We start from the raw sequence: 19,673 nt of genomic DNA, 5'->3' as shown, positions 1-19,673 counted from the left end.
AAATCATCGGTTTTCCATTCCAGATCCATTTATCCAGAGTTTGCTTTAATCGCAAAAAGTGGTTTTATTCGTCATTTCATTGTGTCGAACGTGAACTATCGCCGTAGAGAACTGGGCGGGCGTCGCTTTTGCAGCTTTTGCTTAAGAATTGACCATAATTGACATCAAAAAATGTGCGTAGGGTGGGGGACTAGACTACTATTTCAGCAGCGAGTAGTTTAGAGACAACGCTGCCATGAGCAGCCCCGTCACCAGATAGCTTCCCTCGATAGTACTAACGAATCGTCGAACAGCATCCAACAGCCAACGCAGCAACCAATTCCAGGATTGGGCTGTTTCGGTTTCTCCAGTCGTCCAGTAACCGATTTGCTTCAGCTTCTCCTGCAGGTGAGCAGCGTCCAGTGAAAAGACGCTAAAGTAATCGCCCAGACGGTTCCGCTCCCAAAAGGCACCATCAACCGTGTCCTTAGTCGGCGATGTAGTGTACGAGAACTGGTATAGTGAAGCACGGATGAATCGAGGAGCTTTGAAAGGCACATGATGGCCATCAAAAAGGTCCAATACGGGTAGCTGATGCTGCAGTAGTCGGAGTACCATGGGATAGAACCACTTTTGAGCATCCAGTTTCGAAGCGGCCGCATCGTAGAATTTGAAATCGAATCGGGGAAAGTAAAGTCCTGCATACGGCAATGATGAAGTCCGCTCTACCGTCCAGGGTTTGTAGTCGAATCCGTACTCCTGCCAGGTTCCATTCAAGTCGTCTGCGTACTCCAGAATAATTTCACGCCGCACCGGTCGCATCTTGGTTAGATGGCGCCCATACTGGTTAACGACGTACAGACTGTGCAGTCCGCCGTACGCTCGGGTCATCACCGGGGAAGATATGGCCGTACTTGGCAGCAGCCTCGAATGGGGCACGATCGACATGAAGAACACCGTGAACGCAACGATCGTAGAGATGAGCAGGCCGAGATTTTTCGTAAATTGACGCGCCCCTTCGGCCTGTGTGAAGAAAAAGGAGGGTTCTGGTCAATGTTTGATGGCGGTAAGCCTCGCCCAACCCAATTCCACTCACCAAACTACCCACGGTGTCTTGGAAGGAGAGCAGCTTAAGGAACTTTCGTACTAACAAGCCGAAAACCAGTAACGGTGCGGCGAGCAGCATCACTGGCATTACACTCAGATACTGATCTTTCGAGAAATTAGTCTTGAAAGTAAGGTAACCATCTTCTGAACTCGAGAATCCGATGCCGAAGATAATCCACGAACCAACCACCATCAGTACGCCAATCACTTTAACGATGCGGTTACCAATCCGGTCAGAGTCGTTGTTGGGTTCCGCTTGATTGCGAACGACGCCTCCACGGGTTCGTCGTTCTACGCCGCTATTCCCGCTATTCGTTGTCCCCGGATTGTCTCGAAGAAGTTTCAGCAACAACTTGTCGTCATCGTCCAGTAAGGTCACCATCAGCGTTAACACCAGCGGAGATAGAAAGCCGTAATTACCACAGCCGATGATGTTGGCATGTAGAAACACGTGCCAGACGAGGGCAAACCGGCGGACGACACGATTCGGTGCAAAGAACAGCCACGGGACGACAAGTTCGCTGAGATATACGTAGATCGTACTGAGCCGATGGAAGGCTTCTGGTAGCTGGTAAGTGTACCAACTGTAGGACGTGGGCAATGGCATCGTTTCGTAATGTCGCCGGAGGCCATCCAATGACCACCACAATGGACATCCGCTTGCCAGCTTGACTGATCCCGACGCGAACATAAACCGGAACACAAGCCACTTCAGCAGCAGCAGCGCAATGTCCTCCATCGGGTTGCGACCATCGGTCAACCGTGTAGGGGCCAGCAGGATGCAAAGGAAACCAGCTTCGAGCAGAAGATGGTCGGCCTGCTGGCGGAAAGATTGCGAAACCTGCACCAGCGAGAAATAGAGCGTCCACATGACGATGAAGCTGAGTAAACGGCAGTAGGATCGTGAGATCAATCCTAAGAACGCTACCGCGGCCCCGATTAGACACAGCAAATCGATTGCTGCATGACCCGCGCCACCCAACCCGATGAAGGGTCCAAGTTGCAGTAAGTTTAAGCGCTCCTTCAGCGTTCCATTTCGCAGAATCCGGTGGGCCGGCAAGATGCCCGTCTCGCCATACAAACCTACAAAAGAACGGAGGTAAAATAGTTGTTTTGTACCCTGAAAATGCCCCATTTTCCGTACATTCATACTACGTACCTTCGGCCTGGCAGTAAAAACTTACAAACGCCAACAGGTAAACGGCACAAATGGCCCGCAACAGCACGTTTCGTACCCGCGGAACATCCTCGCACTGCAATCCTCGGCTCGGGGGTTTCGGCTCATTTTTATGATCACTTTTCGGTTTTTCCATGTTCCGGGTGCACGATCACTTATTCATTTATTTTATCCTTTAGCTTGCTCAACAGCCCATCAGATCAGGCTGCTACGAATCGGGATTTTCGCGCTCTCAACCGGCGGAAAAATCAACAAAAACACTGGAAAACACTACACTGAAAATCGATCCAGTCACTTCTAAATCAAGCTGCAGTTGGACCAAAAATGAAAGACAACCGCGCTTGCCACTCGATTTCATAAGACCCCGCCGGGAGTAAATGTAATCCGATAGGAAATCGATACCGACGAAGTCAATGAACAAGAACTGAAATCGGAACTCGTCCGTGCCAAAACAGATACGGTCGATGGACAGAACAATACGAGGGGAGAATTATCTAATCGCACAACGGACGCAGTGGGGTACCACCGATGGTTTCAGTCGTTTGTAAAGTCGAAGTGAACGACATCCAATCCAAGCCACGCAAGCTCACCATTTCTTTCCTTCTTAAAGTAGGCAAAGTAGGCTCAAGTTATCTCACACTTCAATCGCGTGTAGGAATCTATCGTTTATTTTCGTAGCGTACATCTAAACTATCCTTGGCCGAAGGTTGCAAGCTCAACCACTCGAATTTCTGATAGTTGATGTATTCTGGCGCGGCTACGCGTAATTCGCAAGGGACGCCGTCGTCGTCGCCATCCCAGGTAATCATTCTGGCGTCGTTGGATGTCCTTTTCCTGAAACGGGCGCGAACACGAATAGCACAAAGCGTCGTTAATATCACCGGAGTTAACAAAACCAATAAAATACAGGGACAATTTCCGCTTACCTTTTCCAAGTTTTCAGTTTTGGCTTCGCGAACAACGAGGTGTGTGAAAAACGTCCTTCCTCGACGGCGGCGTTTTTGGAAAAGAGGTGGAGAGACTGCGACTCGTCCACACCAAGGTACTTTAAAAAGACAGGTAGCTTCTTAACCGCTTTGACAGGTCACCATTTTGAATTTGTTTGACATTCATAGCAGGGCGCTTTTATCAACAAAACCACGTGAGTTTCAAGAAGAAGAAGAAGAAGATATGGGCAAGTTTGGTGGTTTTATCAAGGAAAATACCTGATTCCACTATTTTTCGGATGTTTAAATGATTCATCTCTCTATTTAAGATCAATCGAGCAACCGAGTTATGTTTTACAGCGAGTGAGCACGGTCCAGGAACGCTAGCTAGCTCTTGTTCTAGGCCGGGTGGCAAGACCTACGGACCGATACCATATTGAAACACTAGGAAGAATTTTGAGAATATTTGCATAAACTTCAACTTTCGTGCCACTTTTCGTGAATTTGAACTGTCGTAATACCACAGAAAAGCGAAAACAGCTCCGAAAAGAGCGTTCCCGAAGTAAACATCCCACCATCCCGTGAATGTCAAACTCTGAAGTTTTTTCTAAAATACGATCGAGGATTTGTTCTGGATAAAGCTACCTGTCTTTTTAAAGTACCTTGGTCCACACTATGATGATTCTTGAGTGCTATATGGGCAATAATCTCTATTTTCTACCGTGCTATCGGATTTTAGGCCAATAGCCGTGGCCACACGGGGCGAAAACTCTAGCGCAAACGAAAAAATTAATGCCAAAACTTTTGCGCTTCGATATGTTTACATGGCCGGGTTGAGGAAATTAAAATCGTTTTTTTGAAGAAAAGGATTGAATACACTAGCAATGATCACTCACTGTCGATGTAAACCACAAAAAGAACATATTGTGAGCCCTACCGTTTGCAAAAAGCTTTTACGCTAGGTTTTACGCTCCACGGACCAATAATCGTTTGACAGCATGTAAACGGCAAGCGTTAACGTTTTGGCATTAATTTTTTCGTTTGCGCTAGAGTTTTCGCCCCGTGTGGCCACGGCTAATAAATTAGCGAGGCCAGACCTAGGTACTTTAAAAAGACAGGTAGCTTTATGCAGAACAAATCCCCGATCGTATTTTAGAAAAAACTTCAGAGTTTGACATTCACGGGATGGTGGGATGTTTACTTCGGGAACGCTCTTTTCGGAGCTGTTTTCGCTTTTCTGTGGTATTACGACAGTTCAAATTCACGAAAAGTGGCACGAAAGTTGAAGTTTATGCAAATATTCTCAAAATTCTTCCTAGTGTTTCAATATGGTATCGGTCCGTAGGTCTTGCCACCCGCCCTAGAACAAGAGCTAGCTAGCGTTCCTGGACCGTGCTCACTCGCTGTAAAACACAACTCGGTCGCTCGAATGATCTTAAATAGAAAGATGAATCATTTAAACATTCGAAAAAGAGTGAAATCAAGTACTTTCCTTGATAAAACCACCAAACTTGCCCACATCTTCTTCTTCTTCTTCTTGAAACTCACGTGGTTTTGTTGATAAAAAGCGCCCTGCTATGAATGTCAAACAAATTCAAAATGGTGACCTGTCAAAGCGGTTAAGAAGCTACCTGTCTTTTTAAAGTACCTTGGGCCAGACCGAAAATTTGGCTGTTAATTGTGTTAATAGTATTGTTAATAGTTGTAGCTTATTTATGGTGCCTATTCCCGTCAGGCGTTACTTGACGCCTCAGGCGTCAATTTTTTTGTTCACGGGGAATTGTCCAGTTCTCGGGGCGACCGGGTTGACCGGAGGGCACTGAAGTCAGTTTTTGAAAAGTCGAGTTAGGAACCAAAAAATCGAGTTAGGTACCAAAAAGTCGAGTTAGGAACCAAAAAATCGAGTTAGGTACCAAAAAGTCGAGTTCACAAAAACGTTCAGCGTCTGGACGAGGGTTCACACGCTATAGTCTTTTTCATCGAGAGCGGGAGCAGTGTCAGAATTTGTTTTGAAGCCATTTTTGCTTTTTTTTGCCGCTTGCGGAAAAAGTGCGTGCAGTTTTCTACAGTTTCAAGCATTTACAGATTACTAAAAACGACCAGAATCGCATCGAACCATGTCGATCGGAGTTCCAATCAAGGTATTGCACGAGGCTGAAGGGCACATAGTAACGTGCGAAACCATCACGGGCGAGGTGTACCGCGGAAAGCTGATAGAGGCCGAGGACAACATGAATTGCCAGATGACCCAGGTCAGCGTGACCTACCGCGATGGCCGGCCGGGAAAGCTGGAAAATGTGTACATCCGTGGCTCCAAGATCCGTTTCCTCATCTTGCCGGACATGCTGAAGAATGCGCCCATGTTCAAGAAGCAGGGCGCCAAAACGGGCACTGCCGGCCGCGGCAAATCGGCGATACTTCGAGCGCAGGCGGCACGCGGAAGAGGTCGTGGAGCGGGCGGAGGCGGTGGCGGAGGTGGCGGCCGTAGCGGCAACAAAGGCAACTGGCAAGGCGGCCAAGGACAACAATCTTCCGGCCGTGGACGTGGTGGACTGTAGAACCCCATTTACCGGGAGGCGCATAGGTTAAGGTCCAAGAGATAGACTATAAGGCTAGCCGGGGCAGGCGGGAGGAAGAGGAACGTATGAAGCACCTGAATCTGTAGCCATTACATCTCAGGATGTAGCTGACCTGTAATTTCTTTCTGATTCGAATATGTTCCCGGAAATAAACATGAATTCTAATAAATTATACGTATAAAGTGTTGTACCTCGTCGCATCCAAGAACTGAACCCGCTCTCTAAACCGCCCAGCAAGTGATTGCTAATCAGAAAATCGACTTGTGGAAAAACGAGTGCGAAATTTTATTACAAGGCGCATATTTTAAGTGAAAATCCATGTTTTCGTCCTTGCGAAGCGGTATCGCTCGACACAACGTGCTTGCTTTGTGGCAAAGGGGGTGCCGGAACGTGATGGCCCAATCTCGTAGGACGACCAAAATTGCAGTCGCCCAGATGAAATCCACCAACGTAAAGGAACATAATTTGGACCAAGTGCGAACAATTACAGAGCGCAGCAAAGCAAATGATGCTCAGGTACTATGTCGTCCATCGATTACCCGGGTCTCCCGGATCTCCCGGATCTCCCGAATTTCTGTACCCGACAGACTCATCCTGACTTGTTCGTTTAGTTTATTTTCTTTCCAGAGTGTTGCGACTTTGTTGGGACGCATCGAGAAGAAACGATGCGGCTGTCTGAACCATTAACGGGACCCTTGGTTCAACAGTACAAACAGCTGGCCCGTGAGCACAACGTTTGGCTATCGTTGGGTGGAATCCACGAAAGCATAACCGATGCAACTGGGCCGGAAAAGGAGGTGCAACGGATTTTTAATACCCACATTGTCATCGATAACGCCGGTGAGCTGGTGGCAACCTATCGCAAACTGCACATGTTCAACGTTGTCACACCGGAATTCAAATTTCGCGAATCGGATACCGTTCAATCAGGTGCGACCGTGGTGGCACCGATTGAATCTCCCATAGGGCGAATTGGGCTGCAGATTGTAGGTTGTCTAGGCTACGATCGTCCGGGTTTCGTGCGTGTGACTGATGCTCTCTCCGTTTGCAACAGTGCTATGATGTTAGGTTTCCCGAAGTGAGCACCATTCTGCGAAAGCAGGGAGCAGAGATCCTTACCTACCCTTCTGCATTTGCCGTTTCCACCGGTCGAGCACATTGGGAAGTACTGCTGCGAGCTCGGGCAATCGAGAACCAATGTTTCGTCGTTGCTGCGGCGCAGATTGGATTCCATAACAAAAAACGCGAAAGCTATGGCCATGCAATGGTGGTGAACCCGTGGGGGACGATTCTTGCGGAGGCAGACCCAACCCTGGACCTGGACGTTGTGTATGCGGAGCTAGACTACGATAAGCTTGATAACACACGAGCAAATATGCCTTGTTTCGATCACCGTCGAAACGATGTGTATAATCTCACCCCACTGAAGGAACTTAGGCACACGAACGATTCATCGAAAAAGGAGGAGTACAGATTCGGTAGTTTCGTGATCGAACCAGAAACGATATTTTACGAATCGGAACACTGTTTTGCCTTCACCAACATACGGTGTGTGGTGCCGGGACGTAAGTTTCCTCATTTTTCCATGTATTTGCTCTCAAACAACACGACCATAAATACGATGGTTCTGTCTTTTCGCAGATGTGTTGGTTACGACAAAACGGTCTGCTGCACGTTTGCCCGACCTTACTCCACCAGAAATCAGCGACTTCTTTCAGGTGGTTTGTAAGGTTCAAAGAGCTGCCGAACGGTTATACGATGCCACATCATCTACCATTACCGTGCAAGATGGCCCAGATGCTGGGCAGACGGTGTTCCATGTGCACTGCCATGTGATGCCACGGCACGTGGGGGATTTCCCTGAGAACGACCAGATCTACGGCGAGCTGAATCGGCACGATAAAGAACCAGATCGTCCAAGACGACCACTAGCGGAAATGATGACCGAAGCGACGCGTTATCGAATGGAGCTATCTCGGTTGGGTTTGTGAGAGGTCAGTGGATGTAATTTTATAAGTAACGAATAAACAATGCGTTGTTATTCGCTTTCTAAGACAAGAATATTGATTGCTCTAAAGCATCCTGTGGTTTGCTTTTCTTCTAATTTGTTCATATCGTTAGCACAGATCTATTATGGGCGGCAACCATTCCATTATCTTGAGTTTGTTCCAGGAATAGTGGTTCCAATAATCCAACCATTAATCTGGCTTATCTAATCGAATGTGCGTCATCAGTAAGCAACGAGAGTTCCCTGAATAGATTGCGCACCCATTGGATCGAGTCAATTCTGCAGAAAAGTGACTACAACGATTAGGCCCGGTATCGAATTGTATGGGGCTACAAAAGACGTGAAGAGACTGACCTTGATAACTGCATCGTAGGCGGTAAAAACTGTACCTTTGCAGGTAGAGGCATGCTCTCACATGCATCCACTTTAATTTTATATTTTGCACATCAAACATCAGCAGTAGTATTTCTTGATATAAGTCGGTATTTGTTAGTTATCACTAACAGTCATACGCTTTTGATTTGGTTGCAAAAGCGAGTATGATGTTAGTTAATAGATTGAATCATGTTACATGAGTGCCACGATGACGACGATTTCGGAGAGAACCATTATAACAATATATGTATAGTAATATAGTTGCCCAAAAGGCTTTATTGAAGTCAAATAAAGTTATTTGTCAAAGTTTTAGGCTTTTGGTGAGCATCGACATAAGAATCGTGCTTGGATACTCTCGAGTTTCCCTATTCGCAGGATCCTGTTCGATCAGCTGATTGACTACAAGGCGCCTGACGCTGTCGAGAATGCTGTTGATATCCTCCTTTTTATCGTAGGCCTTAAGCACCTCGAGAAGCGTTTCAATGAACACAGTTTGTAGGAGCTGTGCTTCCGAGTCGCTTGGATTGGTGTTCTCAATGTAGGAAGAGTACATTACTAGCACGTCTATGGGAGGATCGATTGCAGGATTGGTTATGCCCTTCGTACACGCCTGTATGAGAAACACCTTAGGTTTGCCAGATAGCGTTGGACACTTGGTGTTTGAAAATCTATCCAATAACTCTGTTATTGGATATGCACGGTCTTTAGCGAAAAGCAAATTCTTCTCTCCGCATGTCATTATCACAAACAAAACACATCCTGTGTCCTCATGATTTTCTGAAGCTATACTGTCCATCTTTGCTCGCAGCTCGCACAGCTTTAGATCTTTGATCGGATCATGCACGCTGAATCCCAAATTTTCGAAGGTAGCTTTTAGGTTATCTGGATCTTCAATTCCACTTTTGCGACCATTGCTGAAAGAATCTACTTCAAATGAGTGATGATGGAAGATGTACGCCTTTTGTTGCATGCCTTCCGTTGTGTAGGAAGGTGGATTCTTAAACAACGTTTTTTTTAGGGGCTTAAGAAAAAGGTTATGAGGCGTTGGATTAGTGTTACTTAGTTCACGATTGTTGTACAAGCTGAGAAGTAAAAATCAGTGTACCAAATTATTGGACGAAATATCTGATTTATAGCTTTTTACTTACTCATCAGAATCCACGCTACTGACGTTTTCACCATCAAGGGGTTTATCCGATATAGATTTCTGGCGGAAATAGACTGCCTTTGTAAGCATTGAAACAATACAAGGCATCTGCTTCAAGGCATTCATTTTTTCGCTATCCGGTTCGAATTTTAGATAGTTATTCACAACGTTCCGCGATACCACTGTTAGTATTCGTAGCAATTCTTTACGGTGGCCATGGTTATTAAGCGCGGCGCAAAGCGATTGTATAAACCATGAACCATCGTAGATCGAGTACATTACCAGCAGGTTGGCCATTGTGGGAATGGTGTATGTAGCACGTTTTGTCTTCGATGTATCTCGAGCATCAACCGTGTCACATTCCATTGTGTCTAATTTTTCGCCGCGACACGCTTGTATGAAAAACAGTTTCGGCTTTCCATGAAGCGTTTTACAAGAGTCTCCGGTGAACTTATTCCATAGTTCGTCAATGTTGTAGGCTTCGTCTTTAGCATACAGTACACCTGGACCACCGTGGGTCATCACTATAACCACAAGGCAATCACTGTTTGTGTGGTCTTCCTTGGCATTTTTTTCCAATTCTTTGAAGAGTGTGGATTTAGAAGGATCATTCAAAACTCGTACTTGGAATTGCAGCTTCTCTAGAACCTTACGGACATCGTCTCGGTCCTTGTTGGTGCCTTTTCGTGTAGGCAGCTTCAGTGTGCAATTAAAATTTTCTTGATTTATAATGATAGCAATACCTCGTTTCTTGTGGTTCATAGAATACTCGTCGTCTGGATTAGCAGCAACTATACCACACCGTTGTGCAATAGGTTCACTATTCGCTTGTGTAGATTCGGAACTGCAACCAAATTAGTTAGTAAACCTGTTGCTTTATGGGATGATTGTAATAAACACTCACTGTCTTAACACAATGGCGTCCGTTTCGTCGTTCTGGTGTACGTTTTCCATGTTGCGCAATGATGACATTTCTTGATCAGCATCTACTTCACGGACAGCAGCTAGTAGCCAGTGGACAAACTCTGGAGTTGCATTATCGATCGAACCAGGTGGGTTAATTTATATTTGGCCACCTTGTTCACGCACGACAACGAATTTCGAATCGATATGATAAGGCGATTCTTCGTAATCTTAACTCACGCTATAAGTTGGACGTCGTATATGTTGAGCTAAACTTGGCATAACATCTTATCTTCTGTTATCAAATTCTAAGAATTTTCACCTGCAGTGCTAATCGCTACAGGTCAAATAAATGTATGTTTCGTCGAATAGATGATAATATTAATCTATTGATCTTGGGTTCTCAGGAAGAATGAGTGGGCGTATAGACAACACGTGAAAACAGATATTGCGATTTGACGTACTGTATATCAGGCTTTCATGCTCACTTCGGCAGTTCTATAAAAAAGCAACTACAACAGTCTACCAACGTTCAGGTAATTAGGAGATTTATCAATGAAGAAATTGTTATTTTTTTACTGGTAATGCCTTTATTAATATTGACGTTATAAAAGAAATATTTTGGAAAAACAGTGTTATGCAAATTGGGCTGTTTGTACGTAAATATAAAAGCAGTTGAATTTTCAATCGTTGTGGTTTATATTTTTCCGATACTTTTTCGTTGAATCTACTATTTCGATCAATTAATATAGTTGTGTTTGGCATAGTTATGACGCACTCCTTTTATTTCGATCGAAAGTAGACTGCCTTAGTAAGCGTAGAAATGATGGTTGGTATCTGCTTCTTTTTATCGAACTTGTCTTTGTCGGGCACATTCGATATGTAATTGTACGCTACATTCTCTGATACGGCAGTTAGTATTCGCAACAGTTCCTTTTTATGACCATAAGATTCGAGCACGGTACAAAGCGATTGTATAAACCATGAACCGTTGCTTGGATTACGAAAAGAATAGTGTCCATCGTATGTCGAAAACATAACCAGGAAGTCTGGTTCAGTGGGAACAGTGAAGTAAGAAGTTGGCTGCATTTCGATGGCATCAACCGTATCCTCAACATATTGTACACCACTGTCTAATTTTACGCCGCGACACGCTTGAATAAAAAAGAGTTTCGGCTTTCCATGAAGCGTTTTACAAGAGTCTCCGGTGAACTTATTCCATAGTTCGTCAACGTTGTAGGCTCCGTCTGCAGCATACAGTACACCTGGAGCACCGTGGGTCATCACTATAACCACAAGGCAATCACTGTTTGTGTGGTCTTCCTTGGCAATCTGTTCCAATTTCTCATTGATTGTAGATTTCTCGGGATCGTTCAAATGTCGCACTTCGAATCCTAGTTTCTCCAGAACCTTACATACATCGTCTCGGTCCTTGTTGGTGCCTTTGCGTGGATCCAAGGCGGTGAATTTCTCATGACTAATAATGATGGCCCTACCTCGTTTCTCGTGATTCATGTTGTACTCTTCATCTGGATCGTCTTCTGCATGCTGTCCAGCAGCATCACATTCCATTTGCGTGGATCCAGATCTGTAAACAATATAATCCACTAAACTGTCTACCTTATCGACTGAACGAAGCAAATACTCACTGTACAAGCACTGTCTCTCCATATTTGCGTTTGTTTGCCATCACGGAGAATAATGCTACTTTCTGATGAACGTCCACACGACAAATGAGTGCAGCTCGCAGCCGTAAACGACTTAGCGTAACAAACCATGCTTTATCGGTCAAACAAGACGAGATTAGTTTTATGCCTTTTATTTTACGATTGATTCCAGGAACAAGATGATAACGGCAGATATGATAAGATAATTCGCATTAGTCGTGATGCGATTGGTATTTCGAGTCTACGGTTAAAGATATGCTATGTCAATACGTTGTTATTTACATTCTGTTGATACAAACCAAACCTAAACCTACTACCCAAACATCGGTATCGAAACGAGACGTAACTTCACATTCTACATGTTTGTGAATTTTTACCACAATTTGCACAATCAGCACAATTAGAATGCCCTACCCGTCTCCTTCATCGAAAAATTCTGCCTCTGGTAGTAGGACGAAGCAACCTATTATTCCTAAGCAGAGATAAAGAGATTATCGATAAAGGGAACATAAATAAAGATAGTATATTGGTGGAAGTACATCTCGCTGAAGAATGGTTCATTAGATATGGGACTATATCTGAGTAAATGATATCGAAGATGAAGATTTCGCGAAGAAAATACCTGCCAGATAGACTAGGTATCATATTTTCAAGATACGGTAAAACGATAAGTAGAGCTTGTACCTAAGATAGTTAAAGATGACAGCAATGTCAGATAGTACTCCGAGATTATATGTGCCCAGAAGATAAGTTTCTAGCCTACAAGTATCAGGGTATAAGGGCCAAAATAGTACTTGCAGCCTGCGTTTAGAAATTCGTCATTCATTAGGGAGCAACAAAGGCAGGAGATGATTAGGTTATGGCGCCCATAATTAAAACGTCATATCGGGAGCGTAAGATATATTTATGGCTTCCAGCCAGGCAGCCAGCGGTGGACAGTAGTGTGGTGACTTTGTGGTGGTTGTTTTCCACAAATTTAATAGGCTTTGCAAGCCCGGTCGACCGTTCTGTGTGCAGTGGATTTCATAAACAAGTTAATTGCGAACCTTTTTCTCGGAGTTCCGTACTCCGACCAACGGTGGCATAGCTGCATCGTCGTTCCTTACTGGTCTACCGACGGTCTGGTAGGCTCGGTGTTTGATCTAGCTTTGTAAGTTTAATAATCATAAATCTACTGTCGGAAATCCTCCATCCAGCGATAAGGAATCCCCTTCCGAGTCGCAAAATAACATTGGTTTCCCGAGCACGCTGGGTTCGTAGGTAGTTGACATTGCTGGGACCAGGCCAAGGCGAATAAACGGAGCTATCGATTTTAGAATAGACACTACAGCAGACTACACACAATAAAGCGATCGTTAAGATAAGCCTTTAGTTCGTTTTTTACTCTGTAAGATGTACGCAATGCCACATGCTGTGTTAGAAAGCAATACCCCGTCATCTAAATGTGCTTGAAACTTGGGACCTGTTGGATGTCCGTATCAATACGGACGCCGTTGTTTGTCCATTCGCAACAAACGATCTCGATGGTGAGGGTTTGGTGCATTACAGTATGCTGCAGAATCCTCATGTAATGGCGGGTTTTGTTATGACTCAATTTTCGATCCACTGTGGTCACCAGCCCTAAGTGGCAAGTACTAATGATTCAATTTTCAAACGATTGCTAGCTTAATAGCTGCGCTGCAACTTGGTATAGTGTCGCCCGCCATGGGGGAAAGGTTGTTTGATAATTGAATCTATTTCAAACGAACATTGGCATCCTTCAGCGCAATAAGCGACTTGCGTTAGGTTGGCGTATCCTGTTTGCATTACGCCTTTCTCTGTGGTGCAGGTAATTGAGGATATAATCATAATTTTCTCTCCACGTTTCTATTCCTTTTGCGTCGTTATCGTTAGTTTACGCGGCCGTTGTTAATTTGAATGTTATTAATAAGTTTTTTCGATGATGCATACATAGCGATGATCTTATATTCGAATTATCGAATCGCCCGATTGATTGACTGTTTGATTATATTATTTCAATGTAAGAATGCATAATAATGAATGAGAAAAATATAAAACATGTGAGCATTGAGTTTAAGGGCATTTACGATTCGTTGTTAGTAATGCTATACTTTATACTATACAGGAATCTCAGTCCAGATGAAAAATTTTGCGTGGGACAGGGACCAGGATATTTGATATGGAATGGAATGTTTCACTGCATTTTACTCGAAATGCTATGGAATACTTTCGAATGTGCTCGGGTTTGTTCAGATCTGCTGGTTCTAGCGAAGCATTTGCTATGGTTTGCCTGATGTTTTAAGCGTTGTCCGAACATATGTTGTAGCCCGCCTCCGTTGGTATCTAGTTTCGCATCCTTTGCGGATTTTTATGGCGGCTGTTATTGGCCAAAGATTCTTGTTTAGTTAAAAATGTGGGTTTCCTCAGTTAAAATTTCTCATTTATTCAATTTCAAGCGAGCAGTAATTTGAAAGCATTTCATTGATCGCATTATGGAGGCGCATGGTAGGCTAACCATTATGATGGAGGCTCCCATGCGCCTCCATCATGTATTGATTTTCATGTATTGAATGTTTAAAATATTGACGTGTATTGAAGATCGTTCAAAACTTCGAGATGCTACTGGCTTTGGAGTATGTCAGTATATTGATGCGTGCGGAATGCCATCACGGCTATGCTAAGGATGCTATCCGAAGCTGGAATTTTTTGAAAATCAAACAGATCGCTCACGCATTTCACCGGTGCAAAACTGTAGCACTCTCTCATAGACGCACAATGGCAAAAACCAGAGGAGGGCCTGAGGGATGGGATTGACTTGATGACCGACACGTTGGCGCTGAGTTGGCGAAGTAATTGTGCGGCTGCGGCCAAGCATGATGGAGCGGCACATCGGCGCGGGCGAACTCTGCGTCCCTGGAGAGGTTGCGCAGTTCATCCTCACCCTCGCCAAGTGACCGTGGCCTTTCCCGTATAAAAACGAGAGTTAGTGATAGGGGCAAAACACGCTGGCATGAATTTAAAGGCCGTGTCTTCCTCGCGAAACACGTGCTTGTCTGCGGATGGTTTGGCTGTTTTTTGAGTTTTTGGTTTTTCTCCATTTCCTACGCCAGTTTCCATCCTCCGTTAAACAAATGAGGGCTTGTATGTGGGTGTATGTGAGAAGGATTTATGTGTTTCACTGAAAAACCATATCTCGCAGACCTATTTTTACCCTGTTGTTTTGTGTCTTCCTTCCATCCCGATCCTTTCTTCCGACAAAACACTTGTTGAATGTTTGTAGTTTGGTATCAACAGCTTGTACGCATCTGTTACAGCAAAAGAGAGGTTGGAAGAGCAAAAGACCATCAGAGCGAGCAAGATGTAGAAATAGATAAAGATTCACTGACGGAGGGAGAGAGAAAGAGTGAGAGAGACAATGTTTCCGATACGAAGCGGGCCCCCAACTTCATTTGCGCTGCGTCGTGCTCACGCTCATCGTTCAACCTCGCGTTTAGTACATACCGATTCGATGTTACGCCGAGTCTTAGTACAACGCTGTGTAATGCAGTGCAGCTGCTATCAGTGCGTGTCGCACAGAAGTTAATCGCGATTCCGACGTGAACGGAGCCGGTCGTCGAGTGCTCGTTGTCGTATGTGTTTCTCGTACGTCGCCAGCTTATCAGTGGACCGCGAGTAGTGCAATCGTCACTCATGTCTGCACTCGCATCGGTGCAACTGTGTAACTCTTGTTATCCTTTCAGTGTTTTACACGTTGCGGTTTGTCGTCGAGTAGCGTTTCGAAGTCATTTGTGATTGTTAAAAGTGTTGAAAGCGACGATTGAACTGTTATAATATGTAAGATAGATTGAGCAGAAGTGAAACCAACATTGAATAGCATGATTGCTATAGATAGTAGCAAATCGTAATGTATGCTTTGTATGAATGAGTCACTAACACACGGTGGACAGACGAAGCAACTGTGAATCCCGGTCGTTTCATTTCGATTGCTGCATGAAATGTTAAAGCACATCGTGTGATTATGGAGTGTTTGAGTTGAGCCATTGCCTCCCAATGCCATGAAACAATTTATAATTCTTTAGATTAAAATATATGTTCCTGCTTCCATCTTGCGCTCGTTTCAGTTCGTTAACCGGCCGCAAATAGAAATGGTGAGTAAGATCCATTACGTTCGGTGAGCTTTGAGTTTTGTTTCAATTGTCTAACCCTCTGGTCTGGGTCGTGATAACCCCGAGGAGTTTTCCCCCGGAAAGCCGTTCAAAAGGAATTCCTTCCATCCCGCCTCTCCTGGTGTGTGTATCGCTTTCATTCTCTCTGTTTTTCTTTCTCGTTCTGCCTTATTCTGCTTTTTCCTCTGTAAACCATCTGTTTTCGGAAGCTGTGGCAAACTGTTGAAAGTGCAACTGTGACCCAGAGACTGCGTACTTGCGTTGCAGCCCATCGCACTCATGTCAACAGCATATATGAATGGTGGTTGTTCTTGGTTCGTTATGTGCTTGCCTTCAGTTTTCCATCCGTTGCGAGGACGACGAGCGGTAGGTCGAGGTTAGGGCAAATTGTTGCATTGAATTTGCGTTCGTTTAAAAACGGAAGAGCTACCGTGCCAGTAGCTTTTTGGTGTTGTTTGTTATGTCCACAAGAAGGGGAGAAGGGAAGAACCGACGACCCCGTGCGGACGGTGTGATGATGTGTTTTTAAAAGCCACTCATTCACCCCAGCGACTCTCGGTGTAGTTGTTAAAGCACTTCAAAAAGTGTACCTTGGCGAGCGAAGCGTGGTGATGAAGTATAAAGTCAATTCGTTCATTCAGTTCACCATTACCACCGTCCATGAAAAAAAAAATTGCTTTTAAAAGGTCATTTTTACGTAAATAAATGCAAAATATTTGTAGTCAGGCTTTACAACGATGGTCTGTAGAAAGTTTACAGAATTCATGTATTCATGGGTTTTGTGAAAAAAAAAATCATTCTACAGTGGTTCTATTTTACTATGAAATGAACAATTTTAAATGCTGCTTTCCATATCCGGCTGACACGATGCAAATCCAGAGGTAAAAGTAAGCAATGAAATTCATTCAAAACAGCCGCGTAATGTACTACTGTTGCCTATTTGATTGCGATCCGGAAAACTTGGAAATGCTTTGTGCACCTGGCGTAAACAGAATAAGATCCTGTCACAGGAATTGATACAAGCAAATAACTAACAAACCATCATCATTGGGCGCAAAACTCCGACCCGCTGATGATACGCTGATTGGTGTGCGGTGACCATGCCTTCAGTTCTTTCATGCTGTGATAAGACGTACCAGGAAGTCATGACCACCCGCCGAGCAGAGTGGCGTGTGTGCTGACGACGTGAGCTTAATCGAAATTGATTTTTTCGCTCGAGGCCAATAATGCATGCGGCAGTGGCACAGCTTCGGCTGCTCTCTAGTGTGTGTGTCTTTCATTAGGTAACAGCATTGGGACAAAGTAATAAGATAAAACCAGAGAGGATCAGGAAAGGGGTTATGCTTTCGTCTCTCGAACCATCGCGTGAGTGATAATGATGACATGTCGCCCAAAGTGTCGCCATTTTTTGTACGAAGGAATTGACTAAGCGATGCCGGCACCAGAGCCAATCTTCACGGGTACTTATAGGCCACGGGACGCATTGATAAAGTTGTTACAAATATAGCGTTATTGGACGATCCGACATCCGCTCATCTAGCCGGCTTAGCAGGCCAAGGATAATGGATTTCAAAGTACGTTTGCTCAGTAATTTTTACCCTGACTCATCTCATTGAACCATGTCCGAGGTCCGGCATTTCGTCACATTAGTGGCTGGTGATAGTTTGCCAGCAGCGGTTGTTTATCGAGCAGAGCGAAGGTCAGCGAAATTACTGTACATCGACCACATCACATCAGGTCGACGATGTGGTCGGTGCTGATGAGCTGGATGATTCACAGTGTGGCCATTGTGTGGTTTTCGTGGTCGATAATTGAATTATTTTGCCACTTTGAAATTGCATTAACGGTTAGCTTAAATCCTTTTCCATTGAACGAAATTTGATTATTCCATGTTCTGATTTAGTAAGGCTATGCATCTATGCTATGTTATAAATGCACTATATACATCCCTCTAAAAGAATGCACTTTAGCTAATTTGGTTTATTTTTGCTTGTCGGTCCTTTTTCCAGCACTTCGCCCAGATCTTTTGGAAAAAATCAGGCATCGTGGTGCAGGATGAAATTTCGAGATTGAAAATTTGAAAAATAGATCGCCGTTAGTTACAGCCCGCAAGATATCGGCAAAGAATGGAAAATACTGCCTGCTACAAAACACGTAGCACAACGTAGGGTGGTGTGGAAAAACTGGACGATACGGCAAACAAGTGCAGATCGTACGCCCGTGCTCTTTGAGTACGTGGCTCCTCTTTCTCAATATGGTCTATGTGGCTCCGTACACGGGAGTAAAGTTAAGTTGATTTGATAGAGTGTTGCAATCAATTTAATTTTCCCTAATTGAGTGCATGTGTCACTATTGCAACGCAACATGTCGCCCACGGATAATTGATAGAAAAAGATCCGTTCAATTTCGTGCTGCATCTTGATAACGATACACTTACACTCGGAATAGGGTAGGGTAGGTGCGTGGATTGCCGTGACGTGTAGTGTACCGTTGAATTTTATTGCGTTAAGGGTTGTTGTTGGGGGTCTGTGGCCCATTGAAAAATGTTGCCATGTTGCGGGTGCATGTGTGTGCAGGAGTACTGCAGCTTGTGAACCACGCTCGAACGAAACTTCCGTAACACACGGACTCAATTGTGGCAAACAATAGATTCCGAGTGTGTGGCAATCACACTGTGAAGATAAATTATACATTATTGCATCCTCGGTGGATCAGTAGTCGCACGGTTCCGATAGTTGCCCACAGCTTCCTTGGAGGTGTAGTTCCATTGGAGTTGCACTGCACGATTGGAACTTTCTACGCTACCATTGAGCCAGTTGAGGTATGAAGGCAACATGTTTGAAAATACGGAAAGTGATTGAACAATGGCAATAGTTTGAAAACTGATCTACTGCAATATTCAATACAAGATTCAATGTATAGCAGTTTTATTTCAACAAATACTATTTTACTGCTCTACACGGCAATATTCCACTGTCACTTACATGACAGCAGGGTGCAGAGCAAGCCGTTTTTAATAAACATTCCTAATAAACACCCAACAATGGTTCTATCTGGCAGATGCAGCGAGTCTGTGCCGACCACAGTGCTGAGCTTCTATCTAAAGCCAATATCGCCCAATGGCAATCGATTTGGTTTAGCAACGTAGGTGTGCCCTGAAAGTAGGAAATGGGATTTTATGAACGTCTGTCATTGGCAGCGTGGTTGAGTAATATTGTCTGTGAAACCAGTAAACACAACACATTGCATTATGCTCCATAAATTCTCCTCACAAGCGTAGTCTGTGACGTGCGCCAGGCTTTGGGTTGGGAGCAGACGGTTATGGTGCTCGATAGTATCACAAAGTCAATATTAAATGATCAATATCGGCCATTGTCGTCTCTTTGGGTTTAGTTTTGCGTCCGAGCACTAGCGCGTCGGGTTGAATAGCTCCTGAAGCATGAACCATTATCATGCTGAGGTTGCTATGATTCGCCTAGACTGGAGCTAACCGCCGGGCTATGCCCATTGCAGATGCCGATTTCCTTCGGTGTTGCGGCAATTGAATAGGGATTTCGAGCAACCGTCTCCCAGGCAAGAAGCTAATGAAGGGAACCAGGATCGACTGTCGGTAGAATTTCACTCGTTTGCGTAACTGAA

The 19,673-nt window shown here is 44.5% G+C and overlaps 6 protein-coding genes across 9 annotated transcripts in view; 3 read left to right on the top strand and 3 right to left on the bottom strand.

Annotated features, from left to right (window-relative positions):
- Window positions 1–20: 20 nt before the first annotated feature.
- On the bottom strand, window positions 21–3,306 carry LOC125953557 (lipase maturation factor 1-like). The gene is made up of 4 exons (XM_049683197.1): window positions 3,190–3,306; window positions 2,246–3,097; window positions 1,076–2,169; window positions 21–1,002 (listed from the first exon to the last, which is right to left on the bottom strand). The coding sequence occupies exons 2-4, from the start codon at window positions 2,397–2,399 to the stop codon at window positions 199–201; spliced, it is 2,052 nt and encodes a 683-aa protein (XP_049539154.1). The 5' UTR covers window positions 2,400–3,097; window positions 3,190–3,306; the 3' UTR covers window positions 21–198.
- A 1,872-nt stretch (window positions 3,307–5,178) lies between these two features.
- On the top strand, window positions 5,179–5,935 carry LOC125953574 (small nuclear ribonucleoprotein Sm D3). Its single transcript, XM_049683220.1, has one exon. The coding sequence runs from the start codon at window positions 5,307–5,309 to the stop codon at window positions 5,745–5,747; it is 441 nt and encodes a 146-aa protein (XP_049539177.1). The 5' UTR covers window positions 5,179–5,306; the 3' UTR covers window positions 5,748–5,935.
- A 99-nt stretch (window positions 5,936–6,034) lies between these two features.
- Window positions 6,035–7,926, top strand: LOC125953563 (nitrilase and fragile histidine triad fusion protein NitFhit). Of its 2 annotated transcripts, XM_049683208.1 has the most exons (5): window positions 6,035–6,284; window positions 6,380–6,754; window positions 6,823–7,333; window positions 7,410–7,762; window positions 7,895–7,926. In XM_049683208.1, exons 1-4 carry the CDS (start codon window positions 6,087–6,089, stop codon window positions 7,757–7,759), a joined length of 1,434 nt encoding a protein of 477 aa, XP_049539165.1. In that variant the 5' UTR covers window positions 6,035–6,086; the 3' UTR covers window positions 7,760–7,762; window positions 7,895–7,926. The 2 variants fall into 2 exon arrangements, with proteins under 2 accessions (XP_049539165.1, XP_049539164.1); XM_049683207.1 differs by lacking the exon at window positions 7,895–7,926 and having other exon boundaries at window positions 7,410–7,831.
- Window positions 7,927–8,452: 526 nt separating this feature from the next.
- LOC125958020 (uncharacterized) lies at window positions 8,453–10,308 on the bottom strand. The gene is made up of 3 exons (XM_049691112.1): window positions 10,203–10,308; window positions 9,300–10,142; window positions 8,453–9,233 (listed from the first exon to the last, which is right to left on the bottom strand). Exons 1-3 carry the CDS (start codon window positions 10,268–10,270, stop codon window positions 8,453–8,455), a joined length of 1,692 nt encoding a protein of 563 aa, XP_049547069.1. The 5' UTR covers window positions 10,271–10,308.
- A 477-nt stretch (window positions 10,309–10,785) lies between these two features.
- Window positions 10,786–11,900, bottom strand: LOC125953567 (caspase-1-like). Its single transcript, XM_049683213.1, has 2 exons — window positions 11,851–11,900; window positions 10,786–11,789 (listed from the first exon to the last, which is right to left on the bottom strand). The coding sequence occupies exons 1-2, from the start codon at window positions 11,889–11,891 to the stop codon at window positions 10,985–10,987; spliced, it is 846 nt and encodes a 281-aa protein (XP_049539170.1). The 5' UTR covers window positions 11,892–11,900; the 3' UTR covers window positions 10,786–10,984.
- A 3,565-nt stretch (window positions 11,901–15,465) lies between these two features.
- The window catches only part of LOC125953560 (neuropeptide Y receptor type 2-like), a 36,789-nt gene continuing 32,581 nt past the window's right edge, over window positions 15,466–19,673 (top strand). Inside the window, exons 1-2 of one of the 3 annotated variants that reach the window (XM_049683202.1) lie at window positions 15,466–15,497; window positions 15,609–16,016. The gene's annotated coding sequence lies outside the window, so the exon portion shown is untranslated. Of the gene's footprint in view, window positions 15,498–15,562; window positions 16,017–19,673 lie in introns of those variants that run through there. The other 2 variants (XM_049683203.1, XR_007468966.1) reach the window with 2 other exon arrangements.

This window comes from Anopheles darlingi, chromosome 3 (genome assembly GCF_943734745.1).
Source record: "Anopheles darlingi chromosome 3, idAnoDarlMG_H_01, whole genome shotgun sequence".
In the NCBI taxonomy this organism is placed as follows: domain Eukaryota; kingdom Metazoa; phylum Arthropoda; class Insecta; order Diptera; family Culicidae; genus Anopheles; species Anopheles darlingi.
Note: the sequence above shows the minus strand (reverse complement) of the source record. Positions and strands in the feature narration are given on the sequence as shown.

Excerpts from the sequence above, each read along its gene's own strand:
- LOC125953557 (XM_049683197.1), bottom strand. The coding sequence starts at position 2,399 with ATGGAAAAACCGAAAAGTGATCATAAAAATGAGCCGAAACCCCCGAGC. Across the intron at positions 2,170-2,245 it reads TTTTTACTGCCAGGCCGAAG|GTTTGTATGGCGAGACGGGC; the intron begins GTACGTAGTATG and ends GTTCTTTTGTAG. Across the intron at positions 1,003-1,075 it reads AAGACACCGTGGGTAGTTTG|GCCGAAGGGGCGCGTCAATT; the intron begins GTGAGTGGAATT and ends TTCTTCACACAG.
- LOC125953574 (XM_049683220.1), top strand. The coding sequence starts at position 5,307 with ATGTCGATCGGAGTTCCAATCAAGGTATTGCACGAGGCTGAAGGGCAC.
- LOC125953563 (XM_049683208.1), top strand. The coding sequence starts at position 6,087 with ATGTTTTCGTCCTTGCGAAGCGGTATCGCTCGACACAACGTGCTTGCT. Across the intron at positions 6,285-6,379 it reads GCAAAGCAAATGATGCTCAG|TTTATTTTCTTTCCAGAGTG; the intron begins GTACTATGTCGT and ends TTGTTCGTTTAG. Across the intron at positions 7,334-7,409 it reads ACGGTGTGTGGTGCCGGGAC|ATGTGTTGGTTACGACAAAA; the intron begins GTAAGTTTCCTC and ends GTCTTTTCGCAG.
- LOC125958020 (XM_049691112.1), bottom strand. The coding sequence starts at position 10,270 with ATGTCATCATTGCGCAACATGGAAAACGTACACCAGAACGACGAAACG. Across the intron at positions 10,143-10,202 it reads GACGCCATTGTGTTAAGACA|TTCCGAATCTACACAAGCGA; the intron begins GTGAGTGTTTAT and ends ATTTGGTTGCAG. Across the intron at positions 9,234-9,299 it reads AGTAGCGTGGATTCTGATGA|CTTGTACAACAATCGTGAAC; the intron begins GTAAGTAAAAAG and ends TTTACTTCTCAG.
- LOC125953567 (XM_049683213.1), bottom strand. The coding sequence starts at position 11,891 with ATGGCAAACAAACGCAAATATGGAGAGACAGTGCTTGTACA. Across the intron at positions 11,790-11,850 it reads GGAGAGACAGTGCTTGTACA|ATCTGGATCCACGCAAATGG; the intron begins GTGAGTATTTGC and ends TATTGTTTACAG.